Raw genomic sequence first — 26,465 nt, 5'->3', positions numbered from 1 at the left:
ATACTAGCCGCTTCACACAGGTCTACTAAATAGGTACCACTGGGGAAGGATTGCCTTCAGTGGTCTGTCCCACACCTTTCTGTTCTCCTTGCACACACAGAAGGCAGGGCAGATTTTCCCCCTTTTAGGATAGAGACAGAAATTACACATAAACCGATATTAGTGATCAGAAACCAGTTCAAATTTGTAACAGAACAGAAGTTCAGTACACATAAACCAGTTTCAAAATGGCTGAAACCAGTTTAAGATAAGCCTGGATGGATATAGTAACAGACCTAACTTATTTAGGTTAAATCAGTTTATTGAACTTCTGTCTCAGATCCTCTTCAGATTCAAGTTAATTAGTCCCCCAGCATCCCAGAATGCTTTGCACCTATCCTGCAACTCCCCCCCTTACAGGGTAAGCGGGCTAGCCTTGGCCCAACCTGCTTGCTCCAGCCCAGCAGAAAGGCATGCTCTAGCCCACCCCCCACCCCAGCTTCTGGCCTTGGCCACTGCAGGTATGTGGCTGCATTTCCAGTAACAAAAGTGAATGTCTGTTCACTTGCTTTTCAGTTCAATTTACTCAGCTTAGACTAACCTGAGAAGACTGAATCGATTCAGCCTCAGGCTTCTTTACTGTCTGGACTTAGCTTCATAGACTAACTAAATAACAGCTTTATAGCATCTCTCACACATACCAGCTACAGCAGCTGGCACGTGTTCTGTGGGAGGGTACCTGGTGAAGGTTTTGCGGGGGTGTCTAGCAGTGCTAAGAGGATTAAGGCTGCACTTGTAGTATGTAGGTATTAGGGTTGGGACTGACCACTGTAAACATTTACAAACTCCAGGCACTTTGCCTCCTCTCTTGCCACCCCCACTCGCTACCAGAGCCTGTCACACCTTGTTTAGTCCTTGTGAACTACCAGTAGAAAAGCTGGTGGTTCTTTGTATGAAGGAGCATGAACTAATGAGTGGGTTAGTATTTAAGAGAACTGACCTTGCATCGATCATGCCCCAAGGGAACAGTGGTGTTGGCTGCCTGGAAAGCAGGGTGGGATTCTAAGTAGATGAACCTCAAATTACTCCCTATAAGCCATTCATTTAGATCATCACTGATTCCTCTGTTGTCACCCACCCCAAAGTCTTTCACCTCTTTCCTTCAACTTTTCTCCTTTAACACTGTTCTTTGGATAAGCAGCTCTAGTCTTGCTGAGCTGTCATGTTTCTTTTCATCAGCTTGGAAGACTTCCAACCATTGCCCTGTCTTGCCTGCAAGTAAACTTCATTGAGAGTAACAGCCTGGGTATTCTCGCGCTGTGCATGCAAAGGGGGCAAGCAAGAAGATGCGAGGCAGACAGGAGAGAGGTAAGCTAAAGAAAGGCACTAAACCTGATCTGCCTGCTGGGGAGAAACAGGCTTGTGGACTTGCCATGGAATAGCACCGATCCGACCAACACCCGAGGAACAGCAATGCTATGCAGTGTAAATAAACTTATATAAATACTACAGATAAATAAATATAGCTTCATTGCTTCAGTCAGATGTTCTTGCATCCTTTGGAACTGCTCACAATGATAAGCGTGCTAGCATTTGGGCCCAAGTTCCCTGCAAACTGACCCCAAGGCTATAGATTTAGGGAACCTTAATTCTGATCTATATTGTTTTTTGTAGCTCCTTTCTCACCATAGTATCTCAGTGCCTGAATCTGTGGGGCTTGTTTTAGTCCAGCTGATAATTCCAAAGTGGTTCACCCATAAAAAATGTCTGGGTAAAGAGTCCAAAGAACAGCTCCCAGAGTGCTGAGCTGGGCTCATTTATATGGCTGTAATCTAACTCCTGCAAAGATCATGATGGCTTTGGTTGACCTGCTATCAGGAATCACATTACTTGAAGTATGTTCCAACCTGATTCTAGATTGCATTTTGATTGCCCAACAAAGGTGAGATTCTTTCAAATCAGAAGTCTTGGTTTTTCCCCTCTTTACCTGAAAGCATAAAGAGGGAGCAACATGCATAAAGTTTTGCACACATGCACAGTGGCCAGGGACAGAGTTAGTGGGATAAGTCCAATTTTGTTTTATGAAAAATAACTATCGTTTTTGGCACTTATGCGGAGTCTGGAGATTCTCTTTTGCTTTGCCCATGAACCTACTGGAAGTAAGATGGTGAAGCTGAAGCCATTTCCCTCCTTTTAGCCCTGTGGTCAGAGAAGCAGGAAATCTGGAGGTCTACGTCTTTTTTACCCAGATTCAAACTTGTGCACTTTCTGTTTCCCAGCAAAATGATTTGGCCCAAGCTACAGGCTGGGCATGATACATACCCCTCTACAGCATTTGTCTTAAAGCTTGCTTACTGAGCAACCAAGAGCAGAAGATGCATAGACAGGAGTAAACTGTACACTCTAGAGGGCATGTGGCTCAGTGAGTTGGGGTGCGTACAGAAGTGCTTCATGCACGTTTTACCGTGCTGTAATTTAGAGCACTTTTTATAGCACAATAAAGTTACAGCGCTCTTAAATATGACAGAAGTGCAGTGTTTGGTGGGGGGTCCTCTGAGCCTCCCTGCACTTTTCAGAGTACACAAGTTATTTAAAGCACTGTGGCTACATCTACACGAGATGCTACTGCACGGTAGCCCAAGACTACTGTGCAATAGTCACATGGCAGAAAGCGAGACACCACGCTACTGTACAGTAGTCTTGGGCTACTGCTCAGTCAGCTTCACAAAAAAGCCATTTGTCAGTGCTACTGCGCAGTTGTGCAGGTTAGTGTGCAGTCTTTTAGTCCTGCAACCAGTGGCAGGGCTGGAGGGAGGATAATAAAAGGAAGCAACCTGGTTTGAACAGAAGCTCAGCACAGGAGACAAAATCTGGCCTCTCTGTGGTCAAGCAGTCTTCTGGGAGGAAGGCAGAGGAGAGTCCCCTGGCAGGCTAAAGCAACTAGGGAGCACTGGGAGCAGCTTCTTTAAAGTTACTCATTCCTGTCGAGCTCAGAGAAGAAACCTAGACACTTAAAAAAAAGTTAGGTGACTCAGAGCTTGCATCCGCATTACAGCCCTGCACTCAGCTACACTTCAGGGGTCCCCTAAACTACCATCCTTCTCCAGCACCTACCACCAGCCCTGTCTCCCCCTTCCAAGTAGGCCCTGATTCGATGCTCCATTCAAGTGGCCGTGTTCCCAAGTTTCCTTGGTTCATTCCATCTAACGGTGCCAGATGTGAAGAAAGCAAGCGGGACTAGCTAACTGAGGATTTCATCCCATAAAAATCAGAGCCAAAGTAAAAACTAGGAGCAATGGGAGTCTCAACTGAGACGCAGGCTGGGGGTGGCAGAACAGAGTGAAGTGTGGATGAGCCAAAATAAACCACAGGAAAAAAGAGAGAGATTTATTTATCACAAGCTGCTTGCCTCAGGCAAGGCTGATAGTAGCAGAGCTCCTGAAGCCAATACTTATTCAACACACAGACATCTCTTAGGAGACCAATCCCAGTCACAGCAGCACTGCAAAGGCTGCAGGAAAAGGCATACAAAGATTGGGGCTGCTTGCAGACGTTAAAAGAAAATGAGACCAAACCAAAAATCGTGCTTTAGCAGAAGCAGCAGTTTGTTACATGGACCCAGGTCCTCAGCATCTATATAGATCTGGTGCTTCAGTGGGGCTTTTTGGCACTTTTAATCTCAATCTGATTCAATCAGCTATTAGATAAAAGTGCCAAAAAAACCCTCCACCAAAGCGCCTGATCTATACAAATGCTGAGTGAGCTAGGTCCAACTATGCGATGCGTCTTCTGGGCTTTCACTGGGCTTGGTACGGGAGTACGCTGAGTTTAATGTAAAGCTCTATTTTTTAATTTTTTTTTTTAACGTCTGCAAGCAACTCTGTATTGTAAGACCCAGACGGGGGAAGAAATGAGGGTTGGGAGACAATTTCAGCACGAAGGATGGGATACCTGAGAAGTGGAGGAATTATGCAAGATCACACTTCATCGAAAAAAATTAAAGACGTAAGCTTCCACCTCTCAGGGTTACACAGAAAGGCTTGCAAATGTGATTTACATGCACTGTACTGACTGAAACGCGAGCCAAAAACCCCAACCAAACAAACAAACAAACAAAGAAAAACAAAAAACCCACATTCTTGGAGGCTTAACGTCCTCCCACCAACTCTGTGGTTGGCAAAACTGAGTATGCATGGAGTCCCACACTGCTAGACAATAGCCAGGTTAAATCATCTGTTAGAACCACCTGGGAAGGGCTAGTCAGCCTCACATTTGAGAGTGCGGTGGGTTTTGAATACAACTGTTGCCAAAGAAATTCAGGCAATACTTTGTAAAGCACCCTTTTGAACAGAAATAACGCACAAAAAAATAGAGGGTTTGCTCAAGTCCTCTCCTTCATACATTATTTTCTTAAAGGATACCCTTGGGAAGACAGGGTAACTAGCATTAATGGCCATGAAGTCAGAGGAGTGTGATACTTTCTACAGAGCGCAGCCAGCTCACCAACCCAGCACGTGATTAATGACAGGAAAACCATGGCCTCAGTTCACTTCTCTGCAGACCGCCTCTGTGGGTAGGCACAGCATTTCCCTTTAATCCTTCATGGAAGAGATCTCCTGGGAGTAAACTTTGGGCAGAAGCTCATGGCATGTGTAATGCATGGGCTGTTTGTTTCCTTAACAGCAGCATTGTGATGGCAAAGAGTAAATTGAATTTTACTTTCACAACAGCACTTCTAGCCTGCAAACGGCCAATCTACTTTATCCTGTGTTTTTCAAACCCAAATTCAACTGACATCAGCCATTCTGGTGTCACTCGAGAACAATCATTGCCTACATTTACAGAAAATGGTGGTTTCACAGTGGATGCGTCTACATGAAATGCTAAAAGCACAACAGAGTAATTCTACTGAGCGCTAGCGCGTCACAGTGAAAGCCATGCAAATGCCCTAACGCGCAGTAGAATTAGTTTACTGCGCATCAGCGTCACTTAAAAGCCATGTGCCAGTGCTACTGATTATCACGCATTAAGTTAGTACCCGTTCCTGTTATTACAGGTACTAAACTTCATGAGCAGTAATTACAGCACATTAATGCACATGCCCAGTGAGAGGCAAACATTGATCTTCATTGGAATGAAATTTCAAAATTTCCCTTTTAGAAAATATCCTAGTATTTTCTGAGCAAAAACCCCACAAAAAAACCCCCACCTTTAAAATTTGGGTTAGAAAACCATTCTTAGAATCAAAGCAAAATGCAAAAAATGTTAAGCTTTTTCCTCAAATTTAAGTGACAAAATTGGCAGTCTTCTTTGTACTCATACTGCTTAAAGGGCAAGCTGGGTAATCTTCCAGCTGTCACCAGATCATTCATAACTGCTTTTAAATCGCGACAAGCTAATTCCTCTTTAGCCTTCCATTGTAGTCTGATCAGTTCGGATTCACGGCTGAGGAAAAGCAATAAGTGATATGCCAAGACGACAACATTCTTTAAAATGACTAGCTCTTTCCTTCACAGTGATTAATGTGTCACATATCATCAACTCAAAACGTCTAATTTTATGGGAAAAATCTACTAGAAGAAGAGAAATATAACGGAAACTTCCAGGGAAATTGATTAAAAGGAAACAAGATATTTGACCCAATTTAGTGGAACAAAATACTCCGTCAATAATAGAAACCATCTAAATTCCTCAGATGGACAGTCTGTACTTTACTGAAAGATTTTTTTTTTTTAAACCACCTTGGAATATCTTTTATAAGACCAGGTTTCGGAATCTCTCTTTCTTCTCTTTGGCCAACTGCCACCTTTTACAATGTAAAGAGTTTATAACAACAGCTTAATGGCAGTACACGTGCATTGTATAATGCAAGATCCGTGAGATGCTTCAAACAAGGATTAACAAGAAGGCATTAGAATAAAAACTGTGACAGCCTGAACAGCATTCACAACGCTCACATTCATTTCCCATGAATGCTCATCTGAGAAGGTTTTTCTTTTTGTTTGCAAGAATCTTGGAGGAAAGCAAAATGCAAATGTGTCAGCACCATAAGTGCACAAAGTGGCTACTTTGAAAGCTCTCCAATAGCTTTCCCTTTCCTCCTTTGCATAAGTTTCAAGCAAGGAGCAGAAACACTACAACGTGACTCTGATATCCAAACACATGCCAAGCATAAGGCCAAAAATAAGCCTCAGCAGGCAGTGAAAGGGGCAGTGGGAGTGAACAGGCCAGAGTAGCTTCGTAGAATCATTTGATCAATTCTTCAATACTAGACAAATCCAGAAAGATCAAAATCTACTCATGGGTCATTTAGAAGGAGCCAAAAAGTGGAGAGAAGTAAGATTAGAGGAATAAGCCATTATCAATGCTGCAGTTTAGCCACATCTGACAGTAGCTCTGGATCCAGAGATGCCCTGACAGCGCACTACATTTTGGCTTCAAAGAAATTAGGGTTCAGATTTTCAGAACCGAAGGCCAAATCGCTTCTAACGAATGAGTGGAGCAGGAAGGGTAAAACCACTGTCCCAAGCTGTAACCCTTAATAGCAACAAGGTCCAGAGTGATTGTGTCAAGAAACACAATAATTGCATTTACTTGTCCAAGACACCTCTAGAAACCCTCTGAGATAGCTGGCACATTGCCAACTGTGTACCTTACAGACCACTGGAGTAATTGGCTTTGTGTCGTCCCAGCGCAGAGCTGTGCCTGTCTGGAGTAAGAGATCCCTGTGTGCATGCAACATTTGCGACGTACTGTACAGCGAAGGCCTGATTCAACAAGGCACATACGGATGTGGGTAATTTTAAACACTAGACTAATTTGTGCACGGTCCTTTCATAACTACACATGCAATACAGAGATAACCAGTAGGATGTCAAGCTAACCTGCGGCATCTTTGACCCTTAGAATCGTGCACACACGATTGCAGGTAACAGCATGAGGTATGCCATTTAGGGACAAGACCAGCTGAAGGCCGTACTGTGGGGTCTGCTGGCTATGACCTCCACAGAGAGGTAGTACAGCCTTTGTTGGATGTTTCCCCCAGTGCAAGGGGAGGACTTTTTCTAGCCTGTCTAAAATGCCCACCAATGCCAAGCCCACAAGGGAATGGGCTTGCACCCTGAGCAAATATTAACCTGTTGCTACAGTTACAGGAGTGGTTTAAAGTGCCTTACCTTCATCAGGCAGACAGTTCGTTGGGTAAATGTGATACTTTTATTAGACCAACCAAATAGTCTATTTAGTTGGTCTAACAAAAGATACCACGTTTACCCAACGAACCTTGCCTTTACTTCATCATCAACTTGAGAACCAAACTAGCAGCCAAAAGAACCTCTAGCTGCCGAACGTGCAGACATAGCAGGATAAAAGCTCCTTTGGGAGACAGACTTGACCATTTCATACAGCACACAGCGGTCCCTCTTTCCTTCATCCTGCATACCTGCCTTGGGATGAACTTGTTCCAGATGATTTTTTGAGCTCCAGAAACCACCCCTAAAAGCACAGAAGGCCAACTCTTACAGCAACGATGCAGAATCAGACTGTCCCATGAAAAGTGGATACTTTGCAGTTCTCTCTTCACTGCAGTTAATGATCTGCTGACACCAAGGGGAGTTCCTAACCAAGGGCAGCTTCTGCTAAGGCAACGTGTAGTGTTGTGTTTGTAGCAACAACAATCTCTGGGGAGCCACATTTGGCAGCACGAGTGACCACTGACCAGTTGACTTACAGCAGCTACTTAGTGATGCTCCCCTAAGGGACAATATAAACTGCTGCTGGATAGGATAGATCTTACAGGAGGCTTTGTCATGGACAAGGATGCCCAAGGGGTAAAGGAAAAAATAAATAGCAGACCTGTGAAAACATATGCATACAGGAGATGGAAGAGGGATGGGATGCGGCTGTGACCCCCAACTGCCCTTTCCTGCAACAGCAGGAATGATGATCTGGCGAGGTTGGCTGTGCAACGTGAATTTATCAGTCACGGTTAGGGGGGAAAAAATGACATTTCTGGTGTCCATGAGACAACAAGGCAGGCTTATCATATGAGGCGTAATTTAACCTGTGTTGCTGCTGCTGGGTTTCCCAGAACTAGGCTGTGATAAGCAGTTGGCACTAAAATTTGTAAATACTGCTCATTAAAAATAAAATACATTAGAAACAGAAAAGACTTGTTACTCCAGATCGGCAGGTCCACTCCTGTAGGATGTGCCTACATTGGCTCCATGCCATTCTCATGGCTGTCACAGAAAAAGCAGCCCAGTCCACCTGCTCTCACTGTACATATGAAGCCTAAAAATGGGTGTAGAAGGGTGAAGCTTATGTTTTTGGCAGGAGCCTCAAAAGTGGCACAAAGCCAGTGAAGACAGGATAGCTCCATCAAATGCACCAGTACCTCATCCAGTATCCCAACTTCCTCTCCCCTTTTCACACAACACACTTCTCCAATAGAACCTTATTTTCTGCTCTTCAATTTGAAATGTTTCATTTGTTGGATTTAATTCCAGTATGCCTAACAATAAGTCACCTAAAATCAACCTCTTTCTGCCTTGTGCTTGCATGTATCCACCACTTGCAAAACATTATCACGTCACCAGAATAAACAGTTAGCCAAGTTAAACAGGCTACCATTTTCAAAGCACCATATGTGCACCAATTGTGACAACTCTAATTGCACAGACAAAGTAGACGTGCAAGCTAAACAATAGTGCACACAAATAGCCAGTCACACAATTTAGTCCTGCAGTCATGTTGATAGTGTGCAATGACTTTTAGAAAATTCAGGCTGGTCTTTTTTCCGAAGTAAGCATTTACTCTTCCAGAAGGACACATGGAGACGGAGTAATTATGTTCGGTTCCACGCTCAGCCGCTGACTCACTGTGTGACCCTGGGGCAAGTCACTGAACTCCTGAGTGCTCCTTTTACCCCTGGGTAAAGTGAATATCATACTGTAACCCCTTTCTGACCCCACGAGTTAGCCAAATTCTAGCTGCTATGGGTTGTTTTTTTTAGAAGGAGAAATTGAGGGAGTCGGGTCCTTCCCAAATGCAATCTTGTTTATACAGAACGTACAAAAAATCCTGTTTCCCTGAACAAAGTAGGTACCAAGTAGGAGACTATTTTTGCTCATAACTTCAAGCCCCTCTCAGTCAGTTCTCAGTCCCAAAAGCTTTCTCCAAGCTTATCTCCGGGGCATGAGTCCAGTGCTTTTTCAGGATGTGCCCTGGGTTCCCTCTGGCACCTTCTTTGCTCCTTTTCACAGACACACAAACTTCCACAAAACAATGGCCAGCAAAACTCCTCTACCCAGTTGTGCCTCTGCTTTAAGTGGTGACATGTCCCTACGTTTAGGGCAGAGGCCATTATTCTGGCTGGTGCCTTGAAGAAGCTCAACAGTTTCCTACAACTGTCTTAGATGAGGGATAATGGTTACACCCGAACCATAACACCCCTATCGGCACCTACCTCAAAATGGCACAGTGGGGCTTAATTAATTTTTGTGAAGTACTCTGGTAGTCACTGCCGTGGCACCTTGGTTGAGAACCACTGCTCTGCTTTAATTTGGATTGCGAGGATGGGAACATAAATGTGGGGCAGAAGCATAAGAGAATCAAGTGAGAGACTTACAGCATTCAATGGGATTAGACGCCGCTTGCAAGGACACAATTCTTCCGCTGGCTTCGGGGATGTGCACACGGAAGACGAGCCGCACCCGGGTGTTCTTCCTGCCAATGTCCGTCTCTCCCTTCCGCAATTCGATGTCGGCGTTCCTCAGCTTCAAAATCCCCGCACAGTCAATGCTGGCAAAGAAAGGGAAGCCTTGTTGTGCATGCTTGTTTTAATGTTTCTTGTTTTCATAGGGGTTGGAAATGGATGAAGGGCGAGAAGGGTAAGTCATTCTGCATCAGCAATTAGGCCTAATTAAGAGGAGCCCTGAGTATTTAATTTTCATTTTGGATTGGGGTGTCAGTTAAAATGGCAACATGGGTAGTCAGTCCTGCACCTGATCTGTGACTGGAACTGCAAGGAGAATGTCAGTTACTGTATTTCCATAAAACTCGTTACACACCTAATTAGTCAGCTGTGCCTGCAACCGTAACACTCAGGTACTGTATAAAGCATGGTCACTGTCATTACGTAGGCAGATTGTACATGGAGCCTATCAATTAGGCCCACAAAGGTATGAACGTTTCCTAAAAATGTGTACAAGCATAAAACAAACTCCAAACTAGGGGAGCAAATATACTCCTGCTTTCATTTTCCGAATCTAGGGCTGAGCATCAGGACTCTAATTCCAGCTTTGACAATGGCTCATTGTGTGAACAAGACAAATGCAGCCCTAGGTAACCAAGTGATTACACTTACTTTACAGCTGCTGTGATGACTGGCCAGTTAACATTTGCAAAGTACTTGCGACCCTCAAGAAATACTGCAGTAAGCACCATTATTAAAAAGCCCTTACATGGTATTTTAATCCCAGTTGTAAATGCAGGTACTATTGGAGTTAACATCCCCCTGAAATGTTTCCTACAAAACCTCTGTTTTGCTGCTGTACTTGCAGAGTGGTTTATTATTCTTGGGTCATGTATCATTCATGTGTTTTTTCATTCCAGGTTGCTTCAAGCTGGGGATGTGGACCAGTATTTATTTACTTGGAAAAAGATAGGAGCCATGAAGCATCTGCTTTGGAAAACAACATGCAAAGAATCGTGTGGACTTTGATGAGGTTCAGAGTTTTCTTGTTTTTTTAAAAAAGAGCCACTGCAAACTTTACCAGTATCTGCTTAAAAAGTGGGCATTTCTTTCCTGTAAATAAAAACCATCCCACTGCTGTTTGGATAATATTCAAAATGAAATCTGTGCACTTTTAATCCATCTGACTTGATCAGACTGGAGGAAACAACTGAAAACTATTGAGAAGATGTAACCAGGCATATTCTTCTCTACCTTCATTTGCATGTTGCACATATGAGACATCTAATGACCCAGCAGGTAGAGCAGTGGACTGGGACTTGGGAGATTTGGGATGTTTGGGTCCTCTGCCACTGGCCTGCAGAGTGAGCTTGGCAAGTCACTTTTATCTACCTGCATCATCTTCTGGATCTAGGTATGGCGATATCAAACCCATTTGCAAAGAGGTTTACTATCTACTCTCGAAAAGTGCTTTATGGAAGCTAGAGGTGGTTAGTATTAGCACTACCTCCTTAAGAAATGTTAACAAGACTCTGGATTCTAAAAGCTACCCTTGAAAGAAAGAGATTTTGGCTTGCTTGAGCCAAGTTATCACCACATGTCAAGATGAAATGTTAAAGTTTGTGGCTTCTAACCTGTTCAACATAGTGCATGACCCTCCCCAACTTGCCAAAGTGATGTACATCTTTTCCATTTCATAGCACAGTTAATTCCTATAGGGTTTCCATGGTCCCTTCTCTCTAGTGCAGTGGTTCTCAACCTTTTTAGACTCAATACAACCCTTATTAGACTCAAGGTGCACCTATGAAAATGCCAGCTCTAAGCTTATATTCAGGGGGGATTAGGGTGGGGTGGGGTGGAGTTTGACTACAGAAAAATAATAGAGCAATTCTTCTGTTGCAAAGAACTCAGAAAGACCACAATAGGTTGGAATATTTTTTTGAAAATATAGATTTCTATTTGCTATCTCTAAGTTTATATTGTGAATCGCGTGGGTATCTGAACACTTGCCAGTGCTAATACTGTGTGGCACACCACAACACCCTTAAAGGATCCTTCCACACCTCAGGGTGCTGTGACATCCTGGTTCAGAATCACTGCTCTATAGCAATGACTCAGGACTCAAGTCGCATATACACAAATACATTTATGCCTCCCTGATGTTGTAAAGGAAGTCTTAAAATGGCATCAATTCCATTTTATACCTGAAAATCTAAAAACTCTTCCCAGAGCAAAAAATAGATACATTTTTTCCAAAAAAAAAAAAAAAAAGGGGGAATTTTCCATGCAACCTGCCTTAACACTGCTAAGAATACTTACGTTGCTTTCATGTTGTTTTTGGGCTCCAAAGGGATCTCAAGAACTTTGGTGTTGCCAATGATTTTCTCATAGCTGGTAGTGGTGACCGTTTTCCCGGTAATGCGATGGACTTGATAGAAAGCATGAGGTTTAAGTATCCGTTCATCTGCTGTCCCAATGAAGATCTGGAGACCCAGGGGCTTGTTCTCCATGTAACCATGAAGCTAGCAAGAAATATAATCTATTATTACAAACTGTGTCTGCAATATCATCAGTATACAAGCAATAAAAAGATAACATAACAAATGCATAATACTAAAAGCAGTCATATTCCAACTCTTCAAAAGGCTACACACTCCCTAGCAGTGCCATCTGGAGTCCTTACAATACATGGAACATAACTAACAAAAATGTACTAATAATATTTGTACACCACCCTAAATTCCTAAAGCCTCCTTACTCTAACCTATTCCTAAAAAAAAAGACTAAATGCTTTAGTTCATCCAGAAAGGCAAAGTGCCAAATATAGACTTCTGTTGTCTTAAATGATTTTTGTTCCCCAAATGGATTAATAAATCCACCAAGCCAGGATAAGCAGAAGCTTGTTCACTTCATTTGCAGTCAGGAACTTCAAAATAAGGTTCAAAGGTTTAATGTCATTAATCAAAAAACAGTTCCAAAACCTTGTCAAACTCTGACTTCTGCACCTGTAGTCTCCGACACTACTTCCTGCTTTAAATTAGGCCGGAAATACCAAAAGAATAGAAAAAATATATATGTATATACTTTCTTCTGGTTGCACCCCAGCCAGAAAGAGGAGATGCTTTTACAACTTCTGATGCCATGTCTGTGCGTTGGTCCATTCTACAGTTTATTGAAATGAATAGAAAACACCCACTGATTTACATAGGCTTTGGATCAGGCTTATATATTGGCCCTCTAAGCTGCCATATCAGCTTGTAAACTCACATCTAATTTATTTCTAACCTAACATCCATTACGATGCTTCTGCTGTGACTCAGCTTATGACTCCTAGTGTAACTATAGTAAAAAATGAAGATTTATTTTCCAAACAGGAAGCACCTCGTAAATGCACATGTGTTTTTGAGAGAAGAAGCAAGCCCTTAGTTTTCTAAGTCATACTAATAGTAAACACATCAGGAATTAGTGATTACTACAACATCCTTTTTCCAACCTCGACAAATACAGTCTTGCCCTGCTCTCATCTATCCAGAATACTACTGCAAACCTACCATTATTATCCGTCACTCTGTCACTTTGACTTCTTCGCTCACATTTTGATTTCTCCACTGGCTCCCCTTTCTCTACCACATCAGATAGAAGCTATTTATCTTCATGTTCAAGGCCCCATGCAGCCTTTCTCTAGCCAGATGTCATCTCTCATTCACTACAGAGGTACTGACTTGTACTCATCCACTTGTTATATTGTCAGTTGTACATCTTCCTGCCTTCTTCCATGCTGATTCTCACACTTGGGAGGACCTCCCCATTACCATTTGCAAAACATGTTACGCCCCTCAAAAACTTCTTTTCTGGCTCACAAATAATTATCCTGACAACTGATAGGCTGCAGGTATGCTCAGACCATCATCCATCATGCTGACTAAATAATATGGTCTCATGGCATCCTCTTATTCTCCCAAATGTATCAATCTACCGCACCTTTTCTTAAACTTAGATTGCAAGCTCCGAGGGCAAGATGACGCTTTTTGTTCAGTGTTTGTACAGCTCCAAGCACAAAGGGAACCCTTTTCAGGAGTGGAGCTCCTAGGCACTATGGTAAGACAAATTAAATAATATAATAATAAATGACGACAGGTTTTTGAAGAGTATTTACTAAGGGAGAAGCAAAATAGAGCTAGAATTTCTCTTTAGGCCAGGGACCAGGAAATATCTCTTTCTCTATTAACATTCAAAATTACGAAGCAAACCATTCTAAATTTCTCACATAACTGAAAATTAAAAACAGACATCTATCTACCGCATAGCCAGTGATCTAGCTGAAAGGGAACTTTATGGTCTGAGACATGCTAAATTTGTTTTCAATTACTCTGTCCGCGTACAAAACCTTGATGAAGCCATACAAAGCAAACAGTACTGGAAGATCAGAGAAAAGAAACATTAAGCTAGTAGTATTCATGGCCAAAATCTTTTTTCTTCTTTTCACCAGTCAGCAGGAGGTATCTTTGCATAGAAGGATTAATTCCCCCCACCCTGGAAAGAGACCACATGCAGCATCAATGCATTGCTGGCAATCTTCCTTCAAGATGGTAAATGTAAAGCAACACTCACAGTCCTCTGATCCATTATTCTTCACATAGCATATATTTGCAGAGCATATAAATACAGTGTCTATGCCCCAAAGACTTTACAACCCAAGGGTCCAATAAAGAAGCCTTTGCTCACTGAAAAGTTTCATTACCTTCAATGGGACTAAAGTCCCAGGGAGTAACGACTTAAGTGAGAGTTACTGAATCAAGCCCTGACAATGTCAGTGCAATACATAAGACACCAGTTCAGATGGAGGGTGGCTTGGAAACATGGTTAACAGGGATATCAGCAAAGGGAAGTTTTTACAAATAGTAGGTCTGGAGAGCGATGTGAAGGAACAGAATAATGCTTCAAGTCAGAGGGATGGCATGCAAAAAAAGGTGCTTTGCCAGGAAACTGAAAAATATGATGGCTGTACTTAAGAGCTTTAGGAATGTATGGGGAGAGAGAGAGAGAGAGAGGATGGAAAGGACAGATTAAACTGACTGTGCTACAGATCTACATGGAACAGACGCGAGTTTATGGATCACTCCCCATCTGTCTGCGCGTATTCAGCCAACTAATTCCTTGGAGGGTCATACTGAACTTCATCTTAAATGTTTTATAGTCAAAGTCTGAGGGGTTTTTGTCCTGTTAAGCAAATCTATTATAGGAAAAAGCACCATATTGTAAAGAAGGACAGAAGAAGATGAAAGAACTTCTTACGCGCTCTCAGTATATTTATTAATAAGAATGATACACTGAAATTTCCATGTAGACTCCATGGTTCATTAGGGCCAAACAGCACAGAAGGCCAAATAAGATCTCTAGTAGATACAAGGGAATGAAACAGTTACTGTAGTGACAACAAAGCAGCATTCAAGTTTCTCCTTTCTATCTGGTCAGAATAAATCCTAGAATATAGATAGAAGACCAGGAAGCAGCAAATCAACCAGTAAATCATATTATAAGATTTGTAGCAAATGAAGTTCTACTGAGCAAATCCACGACTATTGCATAAGAAGGGGCTCAAACTAGCAAATGCAATTAAACAGAAAGAGAAATGAAAGACAGACATAGCATAAATGGTTGTGCACAGCTATGTGCACAGTGTATTTAATGTAGAATGTTCTTAAAATAATTTAAAATACAAGTTATAATCACATACAGAATAAATTTCCAAGATAAGGTGCAACCTGAGCTGTGGCTGGAGTTTCCTAGTGAAAATAATCAGAAAGGTATCCACGGAATATTTAGTTAATGATGACTTAACATTTGCAGTGTAGATGTGTATTAGGTAACGTACCAATAATGTTGGGTAGTAACATATTACCCACACGTGTAAAGGACAGCTACTACACAGAATGTAGTTTACATCAGTAATCTAATTGGTTAGATTAAGAAAGTCGGAAGACTATTTGGTACTTTATGGGCATTTGATTATCCCACTGTAAAATCAAAGCAGTGTTATAAAATGCATATCAAGCTGCACTGTGCAGCCAGCTAGTTGGTGTTTGTGTACAATGAAGGAATTGGATCTCTTCTGCTCTCATGGTAACACAGAGAATGGGGAAGGGAATCACTGAAAGAAACATGGAAAAACATGATGACCTCAGACCATTTCACCAAAAAGTTTAGTGGGAACAATTTTCCCCTCCCTAGGAGCAATCGATTGCCTAAGGCACAAATCATCAACCTTACTAGCAAGTCCATGTTGCTTATTTAGCTCGGAGGAAGACCACAGAGTCTCCTTTATGGTTAACTGTACACTATGCTTCAGCTGTCCAAAAACAGGGCAAAATGCTGCACTCACCATTCAGGCTAAATTGGTGTTTCATCTGAAAGAGGCCACCAGTTCATTTCCCAAGGCCAAGCAATTGCCCCAGCTTCTTTTCCACTCTTCTTTCAAAGAAACACAAAATGTAAAAATTATCTGGATTTTTGTAGAATGACTGTCAAAACAGGGAATGATTTATGAATAGAAAGGTCCAGCAGGGACTATTTTTGTGTATTATAAAGGTGAGCTATTCACAATAAAACTCCACCAAACTGTATACAGATTGGGCTGGAGAAAAACCAACTCCTTTGAGTCATATTTGCCACAAGGGGAAAGAGAAGCCAGACATGATGTGTACCTTTCCATACTCTATTTTGGGAGCTTAAGATCCTACTTCTTTCAGTTGAAAGGTGAAAAAAAGAAAGAAAAAAAGAGCTTTACTTTTGCATAATTCTTATAATATTAACACAGCCAGACATGGGCTGGTCTGTGACCTGGAGAAATGCAAGGCACTTTGGCAGATAAACAAATAACATCATTCAGCAAACAAGGAGACTTTTCTTGTTTGGTTTACTGCAGCAATTGGGTTTTATAAACAAGATGGAAATTTGTGGTGCGATTAAAATCATTGACTTACCTCTCCATAAACGAGGATCATTCATTCATTCAGCATCACATCTGTTTATCGATACTGGCTTTAAATGGTATGTGCACACACAAGTGTTAGATGTTCAGAATGGCTCTTATACAATTTTACATACAAGGAACCTAGATGCATCTGCATGTGCAAACATCACTGTTGTGCAGACGTATGATAAAAGTCCAATTTGTTATTTGGCTGTGCAGTCAGCATGACTTCAAGGACAACTGAAGTAACGGTGACTACAACTTAGGCATGCAAGTATGCATAAATGTTGTCTATGAGGTTCCAAAAATGTGCACCAGTATATCTTTAAAATGGTTGCAAGCCAAGGCCTCAGACCCAAATACCCAAAACTTTTTGGAGGAAATTTGAAATTCAAATATACATCTAGATCTGAACTGCCCCCCACCCCCACCCCTTCCATCCCCGTAACTGGCTGAACCAAAATCCTATACCCCAATATGCTCCAGCTGCACAGGGGTTGAAATGCCATGCTCACCTTTAATTTATTACAGAGTGAGCCCAAGTGCTAGGTATCATTCAGACTGCAAAGAGCAAACAGTTTAACATCACTTAGTTACTGTATCTGAAAACTGCATGCTTAACTAATCATCAAAAATCCAGGGAAGAAAGATCTTCATGTGTGTTTATACACACACACATGTAACCATGGCAAAAGAACAGGTTAGGGACTATTTAGAAAAGTTGGACATATACAAGTCCATGGGGCCAGACAGGATGCACCCGAGGGTGCTGAGACTGTTGGTTGATGTGATTGCAGAGCCATTGGTCATCATCTTTGAAAACTCATAGTGATTGGGAGAGGTCCCGGACAATTAGAAAAGAGGAAATATAGTGCCCACATTTAAGAAAGGAAAAAGGAGGGAACTACAGATCAGTCAGCCTCATCTCAGTTGATGGAACAACCATGGAGGAGATCCTCAAGGAATCCATTTCTAAGCACTTGGAGAAGAAGGTGATTAGGAACAGTCAGCATGAATTCCCCAAGGGCAAGTTATGCCTGACCAACATGATTGCCTTCTATGATGAGATGAGTGGCTCTGTGGATGTGGCACACCTTGACTTTAGCAAGGCTTTTGATCGTCTCTCACAGCATTCTTGCAGTCAAGCTAAGGAAATATAGGTTGGATAAATGGACTATAAGGTGGATAGGAAACTGGTTGGATCATCAGGCTCAATGTCTAGTTAGCAGCTGGTATTAAATGGAGTGCCCCAAGGGTCAGTCCTGTGGTCAGTTTTATTAAATATCTTCATCAATGACTTGGAAGATGGCATAGAGTGCACCCTCAGCAAGTCTGCAGATCACACCAAGTTGTGGGGAGTAACAGATATGCTGGAGAGCAGGGTTAGGATTCAGAGAGACCTAGACAAATCATAGGATTGGACCAAACGAAATCTCATGAGGTCCAGTAAGGACAAGTGCAAAGTCTTGCACTTAGGATGGTACAACCCCATGCACTGGACACAGGCTTGAGGCTGACTTGCTGGGCAGCAGCTCTGCAGAAAAGGACCTGGGGGTTACAGTGGACAATAAGCTCTGTAGAAGTCAGCAGTGTGCCCTTGTTGCCAAGAAGGCTAACAGCATACGGGGCTGCACTGGTAGGTGTGTTGCCAGCAGATAGAAGGAAGTCAGCATTCCCCTCTATTCAACACTGGTGAGGCCACATTTGGAGTACTGTGTCCACTTTTGGGCCTCCCACTACCGAAAGGATCTGCACAAATTGGAGAAAGTCCAGCAGAGGGCAACAAAAATGATTAGGGGCTTGGAGTACATGACTTATGAGGAGAGGCGGAGGGAACTGAGTTTATTTAGCCTAGAGAAGAGAAGACAGAGAGGGGATTTAAAAGCAGCCTTCAACCTGAATCGCGGTTCCAAAGCGGATGGAGCTGGGCTGTTCTCAGTGGTGGCAGATGACAGAACAAAGAGCAATGGTCTCAAGTTGCAGCAGGGGAAGTTTAGGTTAGCTATTAGGAAGAACTTTCTCACTATGAGGATAGTAAAGTGCTGGAACAAGTTACCCAGAGAGGTGGTGGAATCTCCATCCCTGGACATTTTTAACACCAAGCTAGAGAAATCCTTGGCTCGGATGATCTAATTGGGGCTGGTCCTGCTTTGAGCAGGGGGTTGGACTAGATGACCTCCTGAGCTCCCTTCCAACCCTAATTTTCTATGTAGATACGAAGTGTAGCTTGATTTTTAAAATGTAAGGTGCACTTATAACATTCACCAGGTACACCTACATGTGCATTAAAGTGCTTTTCCTAATGCACATTAAATTGAGTACCTCCAGGCACCTATACATGAGCATGGAGGCTGCTCTGATGGGCCGGAATTTTAGTGTGTTGGAGTACACTCAATTAACTGAATCTGTTGAAGCATGGTAATTACTCCATCAGCCTCCTGCATCTTGTGTATCAGCATTCCCATGCTTAAAAATGGCAGCAGGGTACCTGAACTAAAGCTCGTTGAATAAACTTTAGTTCAAGTGCCCCACCACCATTTTTAAGCGCGGGAATGCTGATACATGAGATTCGGAGAGCCGCTCTAATTAAAGCGCCCCCTCCCCTGCCCCGGAGCACGTGTAAAAGTGCCCTCCGATGAGATACTAAACAAATGCACATTAGGTTCCCTTAATATGCAGTAACAAATGCACAGTTTTTAAGTGACACTTAATGTGCAGTAGCCTATTTTACTGCACATTGGCATTATAGCACATGATGCTTTAAAGTGCAGTTAAATTGGCTACTGCAAATTTAAGTGCATTTGTAGACATGCCCACTGTGTAACAGGATTAAATAATACCACATATCTGTATTAGAGCCTTGCTTCTTCAGACAATCTGAAGTAGGATGATAAGTAATCTCTCTCTTTTTTTAAGGTAAACATGGCAGCCGGGTTAAGAGATTTGCCTATGATCACACGGTGATTTAGTAACAGAGGTGGAAAGAGAAAATCCAGACTTCCTGGCTCCCAGTCCTATAGACAGTCCAATACTGGAAGAATTCTAAATGGATCTAGTATTCTAAGGATGAAGTTGAGTGATATCACATCTTGGCCCGTACTACTTATGAATGAAGATATTATGGCTTTTTTTTTCTTTTTAATTTGTAGGTTTTCAGGGCCAAATTTTCAGTAGGCTTCTGTTTTGGGCAGTTGCACAGCAGAAAGGTTCACACGTAGGTGCCATATGCATGTGCATGTAATGTGATGGACATTACTTGAAGAAAATGAATGCACCTGCCAATCTTATGACTGGATTTAGAGCCCTGCAAGACAAATGCAGGTCACATTAGAGAATGGAAGGGAATAATTTGTTTCCCATTCATCCTATTAAAGCTTTTGCTGCTCAGGACTTGCAGGTCTTTGTCCCGTGTGGGGAAAGGGGGGGGTGTAAAACTGCATCTTTAAAGTTGATCACACATATTTTCCTGTCTAGACAACACAAGCCACTGCCAGGAGGAAAATATAAAACAAGGGAATGAATTCACTGGTCCTAGAGATGTTATTTGCATGAAACTCATGAGCCGTCTTGCTCGTTTCAGTCGGTTCACAACGCAAGATTTGGTCTATTAACTGCTGCGTATTACTTGCCATCTCCCTGTGGAAGTCATTTTAGCTTTCCTCTGAATGGGATGTTTATGCATGTGTGTGTGTGTGGTCAGCTTTGAGAATAATGCAGTGGTGATTCAGATAGACATTTATCAGCCTTTAGCAAAAAATGGGAAAACAGGACTCTGTTGGCAACATTTAATTAGAAGCAAATACAAAGCTGTGTGAGAAATCATTTCCTCCTACTGCTTCCCTTTTCCTGCTGCATTCAAGAAGATAAGAAAACACTTAAAAGTTCTCTCCTAGGCTTACAAGGAGTGGCAAAGGATTGCAGCTTGTAGCTCCCACCCATTCAAACAGGGCCTGCATGCCTGCTAAAATCCTCTCATCCCTTCAGAAACCTCAAGGGATTGTTGAGTTAAGCCCCTGATTCTCAACCAGGCTGCAAGGAGATCCTCTGAAGGGTGCTGAAGTGTGAGGAGATAAGCAGGTGGGAGGAGGCAAGCACTGGCTCCAGTTCTTCCTGCCCCGCCACTCTCCTGTCCCTAGTGCCCAACACCTCTTCAAGAAGGGAAGCACCAAAATAAATTAGCAGGGGTGCCACTTAATTAAAAAAAAAAAAAGAAAAGCTATGGAGGGGATGCCTTGAGTCTGATGAGAGATGCCTTGAGTCTAAAAGGTTGAGAACCACCGACAGGCTCTCAAAGTTTTTGACACCGAGCTCCTTTCCCATTTAGAGTCTTTATTGTCCAGAAAACTACTTTTCACATAGCTTCACACTCTAAGGCAGGACGGAGGAGACCAGATGAAGATGTGCTTACTTCAGTACATCCTGCTTGCCGCTAACATTTAATTTTTCACATGGGTGGAGGAACTTCACACTTGCTGTTAAATCACCTGCTCACCACTGGTTCTCTTACGCTGCGGTGATTACAAGGATTTCCGCAAGGCGTTCTTCATAAACGCTCCAAAGAAAACTGAAAACCTCATTCTATTGTCCCAGCGTGACTGGGATATCAATAGCTGTCAATAAACACAAGAGGCCTCTTCCAGACACTGTATCATATAGCAGCCGGCCTGCCTGTTTTAGTTAAACTTGACAACGAGCAATAAAAGGGAAACTTGTCACATGTTTTTGTTCAATGCAATGTAGCTGAGACACTGCAAGAGAACACAAGCCAGAAATATTTCCCCTGTTCTTTTTACTACTTACTGAAGCAGCCCCAGTAGGCCTCAAAAGATGATCATCTGAACATCTGATTCTGCTAAATGGTAATTTTTTATGATGTTCAATTTTGAATGTTTCTTATTTTGGGGACATTTCTGTAAAAACTCTGTTAAAATTCCAAGGGCCTGAATCTCATTTACTCTCATGCTTCATAGCGTAAATGGAAATCAGGTCCCAGCGTTTAAATGGGATTTCTGTTTTCTAAAGACAGACAGTATCTGATTCGGCAGGAGATCTGAAGAGGAGGCAATGTAAAAAAAGCAATTGAGAGCCAGATCTAGGGTTCTTTGGCTGGCTCCTTGGCAATAATAAATTTACTTGTAATCCTGAGGCCAAGTCCTTTCATCTCTCTGTGCCTCAGTTTCCCTCTTTCTATAAAACTGAGAAAATATTGAGTCCTATAATTAACATTTTCAGGATACACTGAACACATCTGTTGAAAGGTCCTATTAAAATACAGCATATGTGGTATTACTATTTGTTATACGAAGGTATAGGAGATGCCACGGAGCGCTATGTACTGCTCAGGATCAGTACTTCTTTCCAGTATTTGAGCTCTGAAAAAGCTTCACACAGCCCTATTAGTCTCCAGTAAAACACAATGGGCTAAATCCTACTCCACTTACTAGGCTCCTACATAGACTTAGATGCCCCAATGCAATCTTATTCTACTCTGCTCAAATCTTAGAAAACATGTTAATGAAAACAAAAGAGTCAGTGGGTCCTCCTTCTCCTCACTGTATTTCTGTGATTTAGACTGAAAGCTAGACAACACTGTACTGTACAAGTAGAAGAGTTTAATAGCTTGTCTTGTACTTGAACAATGTGATATAGGATCTCACTTAGGTGCTCAATCCTTGGAATAGGATCGAGCCTATAAGATCTGTTGCAATATCATTGATTTCAGGGACATATCTGGCTTGTCATGATATCACTATGCATCAGTTATTAGCTTCCCAGCAATAAAGAGCAGAGCATGGGAACTGTCTCTCTTGAGTACAGAAAGAAAGAAAGAATGAGCAAATTTTCAGTTTCTCATTAACACCTCACTACCAACTTCCTTTCCATTCTTCATTTCAGTCATCCTCACAGGCAGAGCTGCAATGAGGCTTCAGATATCCCACATCCAATGGGCATGATTTGGTTTACAAATTGTTTTCACAGTACCTAGAGCCTCTGCCCAGCAATTCAGATGTGGAACAAAGAACGAGTGAAAACAAGAGCTGAAATGAGGTGACGAAGGATATAGGTTGCAAATATTCTCTCAGAGCCACTCAGTTTTGTTATACGCACATCAGTTCAGTTTAATTCTTTGAAAGAATTCAGATTAATTCATGTACTGGGGGTGACAAAGGATTTTAGGAGCAGTTATTTAAAAAAAAGAAAAAAAAAGAGGCTTCTTGGGGAAAAACGTGCAGTGAAATGTTATGCTAAGCTGATTAATAATAGGGGGAGCTGAACAGGATCTTTACCTCCATTACCCTCTACTGGTGTTCTTGATCATATCAAGATATGAAAACAAGAGGTGAAGGCTGATTTGATTCCATTTAGCAACTTTGAGTCATTTTTATAAATCCTGTTCTACAGGACTTCTCACTGTATATCTATGCTCCTTTTCGATAGCCCAGCACTGGTCAGTGCTCTTACCTAGGACTCCAGTGATTCAACCCTTTATTCCAGCAGTATTTATGTGAACTTGGGCAAGTCACTTGCTGAAATACCTTTAAAAATCTGGTTGTATCTAAGGATGTCGAGCTTTCGAATCCCATCGAATACCCAACTCCCAACAGTTTCATTTTCATATCGAATCTGAGTCATGCAGCTGGGAAGCCAACACATTTGGGGGTTATGGGGCGTGGGGGCAGGGAGATCTGTGTTTCAATATTGTTTTCAAATGAAAAGCCAAGGTCCTTTCAGAACTGATGACCAAAAGGCACATGAGATCTTCTCCCTTAAGGTCCACTTCAGAAGAACCAAAGGCAGTCTGGCCACCAAGGTGGGATATGGGAGACCCAGGTTCAATCTCTCTCTCTGAATCTGGCAGATCTCTGACTTAATTGTATTATACTTAACTCAATTATCATGATCACTAATTGCATTAAGAGACTGGGAGCTTGGCTATGCAGGGAAGTTTGTGCAACGGGTGTAAATGTACAGCATGCTACCCAGACTGCATAGGGCATTCAGTGCTTGGTAAATGGGAGGTGGTTTACTCTGCTTTCAAAGTGGACTGAGCTTTGTTACCGAAGGACTCTGTTAGCATGCACGCGGAGAGTTTGTGTGGTGTGCTACAGCCCTATAAATTCATGTTCTAACTTACTAAACGCTAGTTTCCCCATGTAGACAAGCCCTATTTATACCCACTGGACAACTCCTAATTCAGAGCAGAGACTTGAACCTGGCTCTTATATGCACCAGGCAAATGCCCTATCAAGGAGGTTATTCGATATAATCAGGTGGGTCTCTTCCCACTGCCTTCTTCTCAGCTTCCCACTAAAATTAAGGTCCCAGTTACAGGTGATACTTATTTTTGGCTTAAATGACTTGACAAAGTTTTGACTCATCTTCTCATCTCTAGAGTTAGATACCTGGAAACTTGTGAAAATCCTACTACGTACCCTTCTCCAGCTTTAGGCCTTCAAAGACTAAATACCTTTAGTCCTCTGACCTTTAGTCTCTGGTTCCTCACCTGTAAGATGGGATAATGGTATTCGCCTTCCTCACAGGGGTGCGGTAATACTTCCTGTATTGTTGGTAAAACTCTCAGAATCTGCAGAAAGACTCCAAGGCAGATAGGGCATGTCTACATGAGACATTTACTACAGACTTGACCAATCAGCTACACAGTAAAGTCTCAGCATTTACATGTGCAGCCTTATTAGGCTGCAATAAGCTAATAAACACTGCCGTAGGATAGTCAATACAAGTACAATCCTATGGTGGCATTATTTACTACACTGCAACGCACATGTAGATGCTGATGGAGCTGGCTGGGGCACGAGGATGCTTCAGTGCGGGGGCTACCTTCTGGCTAGCTCCGCACTGTAGCATCCTTGTGCCCCAGCCAGCCCCTCCACAGCACGTTCAGCTGGGGCAGAGCAGCCCCGGGCTGGCAGGCTGACCCCCCAGGCCTCCCGCCGGCTGGGGCTGCTCTGACCTGGCTCAACGTGCTGCAGTCCTGGGTGCACATTCAAGCACAGCACCCAGGAGCAATAAGCTCCAACACAAACTATGCTGGAATTTGTTCAGGCAAATCACCTGCACGTGTAGACTTGCCCATCGATTCCTAGACTTGCAGGGCAGAAGGGGTCACATTGATCACCTAGCCTGACCTCCAGGATAACCGAGGACAAATAAATTCATCCAGCAATTTCTGCATCAAGCCCATAACTTCTATTTGAGCCAGAGTGTGTTTTACAAATATTTACCTGGACTCAACTCGAAGATTTTAAGAGATGATGGATCCATCGCATCCATATATAATTTCTCCCAGTGGTTCTTCCCTCACTGTCATCCAATAGATTCCTTCCCCCACTACTACTGAAGAAAGCATATACTACCGGGTGAGCCTGCACTTCTCTTCTTCAGTGTTGTCTGATTGTGATTCTTATACTAACATGCCCTATTCTCAGTTCCTTGATAAAAGCCATTCTCAGGCTTCAAGTAGGTTTTCCTGCACTGACCCTGATTTGTCTTTAATTCCATTTCTCCTTTGCCTCCAACATCCCGTCATTTCGTTCATTCTGCTGCATGGGGAAACTGTGTGGGACACTCGCTAGCAATAAATAATACTCCGTGAAACTAACTGTAATAACAAATGGACTAATATACCCTTTCAAGAATTTTTTTTAACAGAATCTTTCAAATGAACCCAAAATAGAATCCATATTTTTAGAACTGCATAACTATGACTGCTGTCACCCCCAGCACTGGCTGGACCCTGCCTACAAATGATCAATTCAGGGCCTTAGGGGTCAGTTGTACACAGTTTTAATTGCAAAAACTCTCTCAGTAATTCTCCATGTAAATTAGGCCAGGGGCCCATTGGACGTGTAGTTCTGAGCATCTGGCTGTATTTTTTTCCAAGAAAATTCCAAAAAAGGCTTTGAGGGCATAACTAGGGCTACTGCTTGTTAGAAAGGGAAAGCAGGCAAAAAATCAGAACGTTGTGAGGAGAGCCAACAGCATGAGTCTGCTTCACTGGCTTCAAGAGAGTTTGTACTCTCAAATGCTAAGGAAATATTAAGTAGACAACTTGATGCCAGAAGCCTTGCTCTTACCGAACGGTACCTGCTGTTAAAAAGTGATGTAAAAGTAGAAGACAGGGAGTGGGGGTAAAAGCAGAGAATCCTAATGGGAAAAACCTAATGCAACTGTGCTTGTCATATGCAAGACACCTACTTGTGGCTGCCTACTTTTGAATTCAGTGAAATTAGATCTATAAGCAAGTCCTATGCGGAGTGAGTTTGAATTGTATCAAGCTCACAGTCCATTTCTGGCCTTGTAACTGAGTTTCTGGTCTTACTAATAGCCCTAAAAGAATTAGCTAAACGTTAGAAGTTACTTACATGCAAAAGTCAGGGCCCTACAGGGAAGTCAAAGCTAGAAAACAATGTAGTCTTTGACTCTGAAACCACAAAAGAACACCCATGGAAGGATTCTTGCTTATAAAAAGAAAGTGAAAAGTAAGTTTGTTAATATAAAGCTAACTTCTAAGTGGGGGGTTGTAGCTTCTTTTAATTAAAAAAAAATTAAAAAGCAACAGCAGCAGCAATCACATCTATAATTTAAAAAGTTAAAAATGAGGAGAGAGAAAGTGGTGGTTGGGTGAGCTATATTGAATTGAATGAGTCCTTCTCAAACATTTTCACTTCCTTCCTTCAGCTTTTTTAATATAGAATCGTTGCTGTACATAAGCATACATTATACTACAGGCTCTGGCAGGAAAAATGACAGACTGTACTTCACTAATGCCTATCTTTTTCGGATTTGGGGCTTTGTCTA

The 26,465-nt window shown here is 42.3% G+C and overlaps 1 protein-coding gene across 4 annotated transcripts in view; it reads right to left on the bottom strand.

Annotated features, from left to right (window-relative positions):
• The window catches only part of NFATC2 (nuclear factor of activated T-cells 2), a 135,544-nt gene that overhangs the window by 79,507 nt on the left and 29,572 nt on the right, over positions 1-26,465 (bottom strand). For all 4 annotated transcript variants that reach the window (XM_019510234.1, XM_019510233.1, XM_019510232.1 and 1 more), the window contains exons 4-5: positions 11,993-12,195; positions 9,608-9,780 (exon numbers count right to left, since the gene is read on the bottom strand). In XM_019510234.1, the coding sequence (XP_019365779.1) occupies positions 9,608-9,780; positions 11,993-12,195 (376 nt within the window). The remainder of the gene's footprint in view (positions 1-9,607; positions 9,781-11,992; positions 12,196-26,465) is intronic.

This window comes from Gavialis gangeticus, unplaced genomic scaffold, assembly GCF_001723915.1.
Source record: "Gavialis gangeticus isolate Ggan-Ray unplaced genomic scaffold, GavGan_comp1, whole genome shotgun sequence".
Taxonomy (NCBI): Eukaryota; Metazoa; Chordata; order Crocodylia; family Gavialidae; genus Gavialis; species Gavialis gangeticus.
Note: the sequence above shows the minus strand (reverse complement) of the source record. Positions and strands in the feature narration are given on the sequence as shown.